At 42.5% G+C, this 12,165-nt stretch overlaps 4 protein-coding genes across 4 annotated transcripts; 2 read left to right on the top strand and 2 right to left on the bottom strand.

The window, feature by feature from the left end:
• Nucleotides 1-204: 204 nt before the first annotated feature.
• On the top strand, nt 205-1,986 carry PHYSODRAFT_303520 (hypothetical protein; the record flags this gene model as incomplete). The annotated part of the gene is made up of 6 exons (XM_009533499.1): nt 205-250; nt 288-866; nt 931-973; nt 1,008-1,414; nt 1,535-1,625; nt 1,719-1,986. 6 exons carry the CDS (start codon nt 205-207, stop codon nt 1,984-1,986), a joined length of 1,434 nt encoding a protein of 477 aa, XP_009531794.1.
• Nucleotides 1,987-2,074: 88 nt separating this feature from the next.
• Nucleotides 2,075-3,718, bottom strand: PHYSODRAFT_303521 (hypothetical protein; the record flags this gene model as incomplete). The annotated part of the gene is made up of 4 exons (XM_009533500.1): nt 2,075-2,085; nt 2,165-2,299; nt 2,330-3,532; nt 3,574-3,718. 4 exons carry the CDS (start codon nt 3,716-3,718, stop codon nt 2,075-2,077), a joined length of 1,494 nt encoding a protein of 497 aa, XP_009531795.1.
• A 130-nt stretch (nt 3,719-3,848) lies between these two features.
• On the bottom strand, nt 3,849-8,770 carry PHYSODRAFT_303522 (hypothetical protein; the record flags this gene model as incomplete). The annotated part of the gene is made up of 6 exons (XM_009533501.1): nt 3,849-4,958; nt 4,985-5,364; nt 5,419-6,443; nt 6,628-7,039; nt 7,201-7,290; nt 7,390-8,770. 6 exons carry the CDS (start codon nt 8,768-8,770, stop codon nt 3,849-3,851), a joined length of 4,398 nt encoding a protein of 1,465 aa, XP_009531796.1.
• Nucleotides 8,771-10,226: 1,456 nt separating this feature from the next.
• PHYSODRAFT_386538 (hypothetical protein) lies at nt 10,227-10,418 on the top strand (the record flags this gene model as incomplete). Its single annotated transcript, XM_009533502.1, has 1 exon — nt 10,227-10,418. A coding segment is annotated over one exon (192 nt), but the record flags the coding sequence as incomplete, so codon positions are not given.
• Nucleotides 10,419-12,165: the final 1,747 nt, after the last annotated feature.

Below are 12,165 nucleotides of genomic sequence, written 5' to 3' on the forward strand. Positions count from 1 at the left end.
TGGTCAAGAATGTTATATCGAGTTCCATGTTCTCGAGAGCAGTTTGTGATACACTGACTGGAAAGAGTGGTTTGTTAAGGAAGAAGACTCAAGCAGCATACCCGCAATCTTGTCTGAGATGCGTGACGACTCTACGGCCATGGGGAGAACCCATAGACATTGATATACCTAGTTATATCTACGAGACATTGGTAAGGATAACGAATGACAAAGCTTTTTGACAACAAGATAAATGAGTTAAACCTCTACTGTACGTTTTAAAGAAGTCTCGAGAGGATATCCTGCAGTTACCATTACTGCTGCGTTGTCCAAAAGAATATCACAAGAAACACTCGACAAGGCTAAAGGCAAGAGTACTACTTCGTTAGGCGACGTTTTATTCGAGTTCTTGTGTAACAAGCCACCTTACCATTATTGGTTGAGAAAGAAAGACGTAACTTCTAGAAAGGTCAAAGTTGTAACCGAAGTACGAAACATTCCTAAAGGATATAGAGTCTATGCAACTACTGACAGAGAATATGCATTCGAAAATATCAAACACAGGGACTTACTCAAGTGTTTTGCCATGACTGTGGAAAACATCTGTATTATTATGTCCTATACGCCTACAGATGAAGAAGTAATATCCTTCGCTACATTGGTCTACATGTGTACTCTATCTGATTATAGAGAATCAGTGACGAGCATCGAACCCAATCCTCTACCTAGCAAACTGCCATTGAATTACTTCACTGTAGCTAATTTGTGTGGAGTCCCTATAGCGAGCAAAGCATTCGCCAGGTCAGAATGTATGATAAGTACTATGTCGCCTCCTGTAGCAGTAGCTTTGGGTAACCTGACTAGGATAATTAATACTCAATATTCTCGTAAGGTTCTAAACCACTGACGAATTCTCTCATGAGAGTTTCATCCGAAAGAACGCGAACTAAGAGGTCTTTAAAATTCTCGAAGAAGAATTCCAACCTCAAACGGAGTAAGTATCTTTGCTACAAAGGTACCATTGATAGCGTTTTAAGATCATGTGATGGGAGGACTATGGCTATATTAGAAAAGAATTCCACACCCTTCGTTTACTCGTTTTCTTTGTCGGATACGATGAAAGTCTTTAGAGTATGCAAAGATAGAGTACCTCAGTTCGGGGCACTCTACGTCTATGACGGTTATGACAAAGACACCGGGTATTTAGTGAAAGAGAGTGGTTTTAGCATGAGAGTGAAACGAAGCAGTAAACCACTAAGAGCTATAGTGCGTTTGAACGACATGAGAGAATTTACAAGGCGAATGGGTGATGACTCAGTTACCGACGATGGTACTACTTTCACTGAAGGAGTTTATTTCTCGGATGGTATTAGAGCTTTCGGTACGGGTATCACAGTCGAGAGGATTAGAGACCTATACAAGAACTACGTAGGAAGTATGAAAGGCCTCGAAAATATAGTGCAGTGTATTCGTATAGTGTCTTCGGTGATTGAAAAGAAGTAAAGTCCCGGTCAGTTTTAAAAACGGCTGATCGTTTAAGCCTAGTCTTCGTCAGAAAAGCTGTCATCCGATGAATCCGGGTCTTCATCCGACTCGCTATTCGACTCTGTGGAAGAGGAAGAAAGAGGAGACGAAGAAGAGGAACAGTGTGATGATAATGACCTAGATGCTATAGATGATTCCGATTTCTGAGAACCATTACCGTTGCTATCGTCATTATCACTGCCACTATCTGAAAGAGACGAATCCGAGGATACGGACGACTCGGGTGACGATACCGATGATGATAGATCCGACAGTACTGATGAAACTGATGATGACGACGATAACGAGGATGACGATGACGATGAAGATAATGACGACTTAGATGAACTAGATGAACTAGACGAAGCGGAAGACGACGAGGAAGATGAAGACTCTGATGACACAGAAGATGACTGTGACAGATATCCGTCAGATGAACGGTCTTCTCCTTCCGTAAACAAGGACGAGTCTACGATCGCGTGAGTGAAACCGCTTATTGAAGCAAGTATCTCATGACCTCTCTCCAAGTCAGTTTTGTTCCGAAGTTGGTCATCTCTTCTTCCTTTCCTTCTTAGACTCTTGCTATTCCGATCAACAAAGTTTCGATCTATTTTTTTGGAATTCTCGGAGTTCTTGAGTATCCTCTCTTTTACGTACGTACCTGCCTTTATGAGGTTTTTGATTTTCTTACGTGAGTCGTTGAAGCTTTGTATTGTATCACATGTACTACCGAGTATAACTTTGAGTTGTTCTCCCAAGTTGTTCGCAATCACGACGATGACATCATAACGGAGTCCTATCTCATGTAAGAGTTTGCCTTTCTTACCTTTGCTCTCTTTCTCCTTCGCAGATTTGGCTTTCTTCTTCACGCCTTTTATATCATCTTTGAGATTCCTAGCAGTTTGTTTCAAAGTTCCTACACTAGGTTCTTCGAGGTCCACGTCGTTATCTATCTTCAGAGGCTGTGTCACAGTTGCATTCACTATTCCTTCCTGAACCGGATTGTACGTTGAAGTAAGAGAGACGCTCATGGAGTCGGCCCATGTTTTAATGGAGACAGTAGGCTTAAGTGCGTCCTGCATGGACTTAAATAACTCTTCAAAATCACTCTCTGGTTTGTTAAGTTCCTTGCTTATCCTTTTCTGTACGCTTTCGAGTTTGGGTATGGTTTCTTTAAGTGCACGGTTAGTCTCTCTAGTGAGAATTATTCTTGCGTTTACTTTTGTCTTCTTTTCCATGTCTAAAATAGTCTCCGAGAATACTTCGAATTCAGTTAGCGTAGATGCAATCTCTGCCTCGGATAACGAACACCTCAATATGAGTCTCAGTAAGTCCCTAGGCGATCCGAATGACCTAAGATCTTTTTTGTCGTATGTCTTCGAAACGAGATTAGCTTTTCTCCTGTATTTATACCATGTATTGTCTTGTGACGCGTCGTGTTCTTCCTCGATTTTAGGACATACACGTATCAAAGACTCACTTAACTCGGAAAGCGTAGCCGATACTGATGGTTCGTCAACTAAGATTCTCCTAGACAGAGCTACAGGATGCGAGATGTTCCTGCGTGTAACCTTTATCACACGCCTTCTTCGAGAACCTAGTTGAGATTTTGCTTCTCCTATTACAGCACTAGCTTCAGCTCCTATAGAATAAATGTTGAACTCAGTTATGCCATATGCCGAATGACTGATTTGTATACTGATTTGTATGAGTAGCTTAAAAAAACGGGAGAAGTGATTTCGAACACGATGCCTCGTCTCTGAACTAGGAAGGATCTTGGTTTGATATGAAATGACGTTCAAGTACGCAACGCCTCTTCTCAACTGTGCGAAGCTGGTAGCTATATTATCGCTAAGCATTCTGACCTGCATCTCCGATTCTTTCCTATTCTTAAAGGAAGTCTCACAGAGCAGGAATTGCGAAAGCGTTTGTACGCTAGGGGTGTATCCACCAGAAGTATGAGGATCGAATAAGAACGCTGACGCATACTTCGGAAGTTGTGGTGAGTCGTACGGTTCTTGACTTAAAACTATAGTGTCTACATGGTAAAAACTCAATAACGAAAGGTACCGAAAACACGGGAATCTAGATCTAACTTAGACTCTTTTCTACAACTAGTGGCGTAGTTAATGACGTTCTCTTTCATAAGTCTCGTATACAATGCGGATCCTATGGAATTGCTGTAGAATGTGTGCACATGAACTCGGTTATCCATGATTCACCGCTTGCAATTTTAAAACGCATACCGTGTATTTATTTACTTGAATGCAAGGCGAACTTTATGAGCGATTCCATATGATTCGAAAGTATTCGAACTTGGCGCATATACTCTCTCGTTCAATCTCCTAGTCTTCATCGGATTCGTCGCCGTCATCTCCGCTACTCTCTTCGCTATCGCTTTCACCGTCCTCATCTGCGTTGTCCGAACCATCGTCATCGCTATCTTCTTCACTGCTTTCGTCCTCTGATCCGGAGCTCTCCTCATCGCTGGATTCATTATCATCCGACTCACTATCGTCATCACTTTCATTCTCGCTTTCCGAGTCTTCGCTGTCAGAATCAGAATCCTCCTCTGAGTCGGAGTCGTCCTTTTTCTTTTTGGACTTACTCTTTTTCTTGTTCTTGTCTTTACGCTTCTTGCTAGAGAGCTGCTTAAGAACCACAGTAGTCTTCTTGGTACCAGAATTCGCGTTATGCTCGCCGTAATTGGTAGGAAACGACATCAATCCAGTGTCCATAAAATCAAAGACTATACCGCGGCAGTTACGATCCAGCGACCCGAAGTTGAAATTGCAGCGGAGCGTAGGCCCTCCTGTGCTAATCTTCATGCCCATGCGCAGTTGAATGGAAAAAGCCTGAGACTTGCTGACGTTAGGAATGATCTTGTAAACATCATTGACACCGATCTTGCGCTGGACCTCCTTCCCCTTCGAGCTCTGTCCTACCACGCGGAAGAGTTCGTTCATGCGAGCGTAGACCGGATTGCCTTTTATGACAGGGAGTTTCACGTCATACCACTTGCCCTTGATGTCGTTGATGACTTCCTCTTTTCCAGAGGGCAGGTTGGATGTACTGATCGAAGTATACTTCCTCCACTCGTTGGGTTTCATGTTGTAACATGTCTTTACATAGTCCAAGAGAGGACTAATCATTGATTCCACGTCTTCATCAGGAATCCTAAAAGCGAGGTAATGAACGCCATACTTCAGCTTGCCGCCATTTCCGTACCCCTGCTTGGACCGCTTCTCACCCTCGCTATTGTGCAAAGGATCTACTAGCGCGTGGTAGAAAGGAATGTCTTCGGAGACGACTACGTGACCCGTCCTAACATTTTTAGCCAAGACAAGAGCCGTAGACATAGGCGTAGGTGGACCTTTGTTGTCAGGTCTTGCGAAAAGGAAGGGATCTCCCGGATAAAGCGTAATCTGACCGGTTCCGTTAGTCCAGTTGTAGTACTGTAAAATCCGTTATCGTCGACTACAGGGTCAGTAAGCGTCGGAATAGACAGAGAGTTCTCTTTGCCTTTGAGTAGAAAGCAGTCAATCACTGTGCGATTCTCCAACGTGATCTTGTGATGGTCCTTGTTCTTTGCTACAACTTTCTTGATCTTGTCGGACCCAACTTTACCGCTTCCTGTAAGTTTGCTCCAAATATCGAAGCTTTGAACCAGCTTTTCTTGAGGAGTCCTTTTATTTTTCTTTTTGGACGTCTCCTTCTCGACTTCCCTCTTCTTCTCGACACTTCGCTTCTCAGTCTTCACACGTCTCTTCTTTTCGTCATCATCCGTCTCTTCGGACTTCCTAGAAGGTCTCTTTGCTGGTTTGTCTGACAGCCTCTCGTCTGGCTTTTTCGACGACTTTCCTGAAGACTGACTTGATGACTTCCCGGACGATTCCTTAGAAGATTATTTCATACTTTTCTTTTTCTTCCTCTCTTCTCCTCCTGCGTTCACACCATCGAATCGGATACGTTCTCCTACGCTGCCACCCTCTTGGATTGTCTTCAATTGTTTCGCCATTTTCGTAAGCTTGGACTTCTCTTCGCGTGTCAGACTATCATGCTTCTCGTGGAACTTCAGTATGTACTTGATAAGGGTCCTCGTCTTCTTAGTCAGAACACTGGTCTCTCCGCTAATTGATGCTTCGTACAAGTGGTCGTAACTTGGAACAACGACTTCCACTAGAGTATTTCTCAGCAAATCGTGATCGATGGTCTCCTTCTTCCACGAGTACAAAGCGTCATCACATGCAATGATGAAATCTCCGGTGTCCTTGGGATACAACTTGGACTCGTAGTCACGATCATTTTCATTTTCTCCCCCAACGCCCTCGAGATCATCATCGTCAGAGTCGCTATCGTCACGTTCACCACCTGCAACTCTGATTCCACGCTCTTTCTTCTTACCAGCCTTCTCTTCGATACCTCCAACTGAATTGCTGGTGCCAACATCATCATCGTTCTTCTCGTCATCACCTTCTTGGGTATGTCTCTCGCTCTTCTCGTCCGACGTGGGTGTTTTCGTACCGTCTACCTCGGGATCTTGCGTTTCATCGGCAAGGAGAAACTCAGCATTAGAATTCTTTAGAAGAGCTTGGGTTTCTTCCTCCGATTTAGTGGGAGTAATAGAAGGTTGAGTAGAAGTCATGAGCTCACTTTCTCTTTCTTCGGACTTAGGCTTGTCACTTTCAGCTTTGTACACCGTTGTTTTTTCACTCAAGTCCTTAATGTCACTCTCGTCAACTATCTTCTTCTTATATATTCGAGTGGGATTCGTCTGTACCGACGATGTATTGTCACCCAACTTACCAGCACGTTTCTTGGCCATATTTGAGAACTCGCCTGCGTCACTCGTAACAGACACGATACCACTAGCTTGCGTATGACTTACTGTTATAAATTTTTCTTGAGCATAGCTTGCTTCAATTTTCAAAGGCATACATCTTAAGGTCCAGGTTTAAGTCTCGATTGACATCCGTGTTTCATTTGATCAGGAATATCATCAGGACTTTCCCTTCTCTCATGACTTCTCCCGACGTGTCACTCGTAGTAAGTTGTATCTTGTTCTCTCCTGAACCGATGTTGTATATGTAAGAAACGTAAGTCGACGGGGTGCGGAAGAAGTACACTCTGCTGTCTTCTACCATGCCCTTAACATTCGAGATGTCGAAGACCCTGGGAGTGTTGCTGTCCAGTTCTAGGTTTTCCTCGCATATCAAACTGAAGTACTCAACAGAGGAAGTTTTACATTCTACACTTACGTTGATGTCGTTCATGCGTCCTGCGAAAGTACCATCTGCGATACACCTCTCGAGCGAGATCGCTAGTACGGTTCCCTTCTCCAAAGTATACTCGTTCATACGTGAGTCGGAAGAGGATAGGTCGAAGTCGAATTCCAAAGAAAGTTCGTCTCCGTTGTCGTTCGTTTCTATTCCCGCTATAAATCTGGTGTTTTCTAGGAGGAAGAAGCCACCTACGCTGTTGCTAGTTCGAGGAATGCTGACTTTCAAAACATTCGAACCGAACACCAGATCAACGTCTTCGCATAGAGTCAGGTAAGAGAACGGGAATAGCGAGGTTTCAACTTTCATTGTATTCTTATTCCAAGTCCGCGGATTACTCTGTTTCCCGATACAGAAGCAACCAGGTTTCTATTTATAGATGCTAAATTGTTCAACAGTTCCTCGCCCGGTGCCATACCTGCGTTAAGCATTAAAATTCTAGTTGCGACAAGAGCTTCTTCTGGACTGAGATCAAGTTTGAATGTAGTACCTCTTGTAATGCTTGCAGCTTTACAACCAAACATAGTCAATAGCGCGTTTTCTAAACAAACGGGGGGTTGGTCTAAGGTCAGTCTTATTCCGACGCAATTACGTATAAAACACATACGATCTTTCTCATGTATATCAGGAGACATAATCTCTCTTCCTAGTAAATTACGAGAAGCCTTGATAACACATGTACGTCGTGTGAACCACATACTCTTAGTTTGCTTGTTACAATCCCACAGAGAGTTACTCGCCAGGATCACTGTGCTGTCTATGGTGATATTGTTGTTATCTACCGATACTGCGTCTCCTCCAACGGAAGTCTTCCAGAACGACTCGTTTATCTGACCATCCTCTACGGTAACATCGCCGTAAACTACTATTCTGTTACTTGCCATAGCCATGAGATCCTCATTGGTTATCTTCTTGCGAGTACCTACGTAATCTGTACTTAGAGGATGGGAACAACCTCTGAAAGCTTCCAGAATGTTCGTTATAATTGTACTCTTCTCTGTACCTGCGGTACCGTAAACGTAGACTATCCTATTATTTGTTTTCCAGTCCAAAATAGAATTTCCCAGGTACCACATTAAACATCTGAGGGAGAGAGGGTCTAAGGCAGTGAGCATAGCTCTTTCTAGAACCCCTAAACTTAAAATCTCTGTTTTCTTGAACAACAACTTAGATGAAATTGGTTGTGTCACCAAGTTAGACATAAGTCCATTGACTGATCCATGTACTACACTCCTAAATGCCTGCTTACATATATCGAACTTGACTTTTATTGTGTTCTCCTTAGGCCTTTTTTCGTAATTGTTGTATTCGGTGTTATCAAATTCGGAGTTTCCGTTGACTAAGTATCTCTTATATTCTCTTTTCATCCACTTCTTCTGATTATCGAGCCAATCTTCACTCATAGTTTCTTTCATGTCCTTTAGACTTGCAAACGCCCAATATCTAGTGATTGCTGCTTCGAAAAAAGCAGAACATTTTCTATTCGTGTTCATCGAAGGGAGTATGCAAAGATCTTGGTACAACTCATTTATAAAACGTATGCGTTTATCCGCGTTCGGTGAACTACTATCTTTACTTCTCTTGATTCCTTTCCTGTGAGTAACCTTTTTTTTCTTTTCTTTCATTTTGATATTCGTTATAAGTTCTACTTCGTACCGTTGGATGCCTACGCAAATGCTCATCGACCTCATAAGCTCGACTGTGCTTGCTACATAGTTTATAATGCCCAGATAAGGAGCCGCTGCCCTTTCGTAGGTAGACGGCACAGAACTCGCCACTATGTTACCTATAAGTTTCATGCCCGCTAAACTCCAAAGAGGAACCCAGCATCTGAGCGAGACATCTGCAATGTAAACGATGCCTAAAATACGAACTATATATCCGGGTCCTACTAGCTTGTCCTTAAGTTTAGACTCATTGGTGCTAGAGACCGGTTCGTTGAGATAATTGCTGTAAAAAGTTTCAAGTTTGAATTCATCCTCGTACATTATTTCGTCTTTGTTATAGTAACTCGTTAGGCGTATGTTTATAAGTACCGAGGAGTACGTGAATCTAGTAAACTCGGGTTATATACCAGTGTCATGTCGCGCGTTATCTCCTGAGTTCCCGGATGAACTCTGTGTGTATGAAGCTCTGGGTATCGATAAGGACGACGAGGACAAAGCATTACTTACAATAAAGTTCGTTTACCCCAAACCACGCAGAGTTCTTATCAGATTTCTAAGGCTGGACATCTCGCTAGCCATAGAAGAAAACGGTTTTAAGTTTCTACCAAAGCTGGTGAGTAAGAAAGAGAAGATGGGGAAGTTGGGTTACTTGCCTTCCACTAAAAGTACGCAAAACAAGGAAAGAGCTGCTGCAATCTTAGGCTATGGTGCGTACTTACATCCTGATCATGAAGTCTCAGTAGAAATTTAAGATCTCTACCTAGCAGGGTTGGATATAGAACAGACCTCTCACATCAGTGGAGAAGGCAGATTTCCTAGTCCTTCCGATCATATTATCTCTATAGCTATAAGCACTAACGCGAACGAGTACTTGGTATTTTACACACAGGGATACATACTAAGAGACAATATGGAAGACTACAAGAACGCTCAATAATAAAGCCCTGATTTTCTGTGCGTTCACAACGGCTACACCTATGACATGAACGTGATCCTGAGTTTACTACCACCTGGATACGAGAGATATGTCAAATCCTTTAAGTTAGGTGCTACTGCCGCAGGATTCACGCTCACGAACGTTCATACAGTCTTCGTAGATACTTACTTCTTCCTGAATAAAGTACACAGATCTGACTACAAAAAGCTTAGCCTAGACGTTATAGAAGAGACCTATGACTTGCCATCCAAGAAACAATCCCCTTCCTTTTACGTCGATCCGAGCAATTATTCTTACAATTGCACAAGAATGGCCGAATATAACATACACGATGCCAACCTCCATTTTATGATAGCGATAGCTAGCGGGATGCTTAAGGAAATAATAAGTATGGTAACCGCTTTCAGGTGCCCTATTACTGACGTAACTCGGTACATTACAGGGGGTATGGTATTTAACTTGCTTGTATATTTCTCCTTACTTAGCGAGTACATTCTGGATTACAGAATAGACAGGACGATGCTTCCTATAACTGGGGGTTTCGTGGGAACTCCCTCCAGAGGCCGTCGAGATAACGTTACGGTGGTAGACTTTGCTTCATTGTACCCTAGTCTCATGATATCGCTGAATATTTCTAACGAAACTTTAAGCTGCAAGTTAGACAAGTTAGGTAATGGTTCTAGAGAAGGAGCAATAGACTGGCAAGGAAGCAACGTCTTCACGTTCATAGGAAAGAACATTTGTAAGATATCGCAACGTAAGAAGTCGGTAGTATCAAAACTCTTGCTTGACCTTATATCCCGGAGAAAAGCAGTAGGAAAGACAAGCTCACTAGGCTGGGCTCTCAAAGTAGCTGCTAATAGCCTTTACGGTGCATTCGGAGCTACTACTTCCCACCTCTATAACTACCATGCGGCTTCTTCAATCACTTCTGCTGGTAGGTGGATCATTCATGTCGAAATGGCGATAGCACGAGGTTTAGGACTTAACGCTGTTTACGGTGACACAGACTCTCTCTTCCTCCAGTCTAACGGAAAAATACATCCCCGATGGATACATTCTAGAAATAATCCCAGGGAAGGCAGGTTCGAAGGGCGTCTAGAAAAAGTCAAGACTCGCAAGAACGAGTTTCTAGATATTCAAAGAAAAATACTTGAGTTCCTGCCATTTTCTAATGTGTCGTTCGACTGGGAGAGAGACTTCAAGTCAATTATTCTGATAGATCCCAAAATTTACTACGGTACATATATGAAGGAGGGCATGTTGGTGGAGTACCCTAAAGGTCTTGCCTTACAACGAAAAGATCGGAACGAGATCACCAAAAAAGTACGGAGGCTTCTGCTTCAAACCATATCATTAGCTCCGAGTTCTGAACCCGAAGTTCTCGAGAGTCATGAGAAATTCTTCGTTACGCCTCTTCTGAACAGGATTAGATCCCAGGATTTGAGTATAGAGGAATGTGTACTAGAGACTAAGGAAGACGGTATAGTTCAGTACGTATACAAAGACGAGGACGGGAAATTCGTAACCATTAATGACTTTAATGACATGTCACTTGCTTCCGAATTCAAGCCCTCCGTAGCCTGGATCGAGGAGTACATTCACAACAATACAGTAAACATACTAAAGGCATGTGGTCTAGACAGTCTAACTACCATATGTCAATGAAGTTTTTAAAAACAGGAGGTCATACATAGTACTGCTAAATAGTTCAATTATCAGTTGAAGTATCGCTCACGTCCGATAGTTCTTCGAAGTCCTCTTCTATATCGGAGGTATCTACCTTAGAAACCAACCGTTTACGTTCGACTTTTTTTTATCTTTCTTGCTTTTCTTGTCTTTTTTATCCTTAACTTTCTTGTCTTTCTTTACCTTCTTTTCTTTTTCTCTCATTTCTTTCCTTTTTTGTCTTTCTTTCTCTTCCTTCTTTCTCTTTCTTGCTTCCTTCTTTTCATCTCTCTCTTCTTTATCCTTCCTACTACTCTCTCTAGATCCTTTCTTTTTTCTATCAGAGCTTATAACAGTGTGTGCATGCTCGTCGTTGTCGCGTTGAATAGCAGACCTCTTCCGTTCATTGGCGTCAAAAATCATGAATTTTTCATCATAATCCGCAGATCTGCTAATGTCAAGAAACCTGTAAGCTACCTTCTGTTTAATAGATTCAGAATTGAAGCAGCTTGTATCGAATTTCTTGATCTTTACATCGAACCCCTCTTTGAAGCTAAGGTAATTCCCATCAACTGTTTTGCTTCTTATTTCTGGATCCAACGAGTCTACTAGTACTTTCAGTGCATACGGCAAACATGTAGATACCGGAATTAGAACGTACCTGTATATGTTCCTAAGATGCTGCATCAACTCATCGCACGACAATATGTACCTTATGACTCCGTCAGCTCCTACGCTACTAGGTGGTGCTTTCTTTGACTCCCTTGCAAGCACGAAACGTAAAACTGTGGTAGATTCCAAGCTACCTTTGAGAGATGACGGATTCTTATAATGACTGACTACAGCTTTAGTCAACTCCCATATACAACCATTGGAGTAAACTATGTATTTCTCGTACTTTTTCAACAGATGGTTAGAAACATACTGGCCACATTTGTATAACAACACCTGTAGACTTCGATTTAAGTAGTTCCTACTGAAGGAAAATGCCGCTTTGGTTGTGGCGGGCTCTATCATGGCGATTGGTTTGGGTCCTCCTCGTGGGGAACTGGATCATGAGCCCACTTTTTAAACCCATTCTTAAATACTGAATATACTGTGGGGACGAAAG

Source organism: Phytophthora sojae (genome assembly GCF_000149755.1).
Source record: "Phytophthora sojae unplaced genomic scaffold PHYSOscaffold_6, whole genome shotgun sequence".
In the NCBI taxonomy this organism is placed as follows: domain Eukaryota; phylum Oomycota; class Peronosporomycetes; order Peronosporales; family Peronosporaceae; genus Phytophthora; species Phytophthora sojae.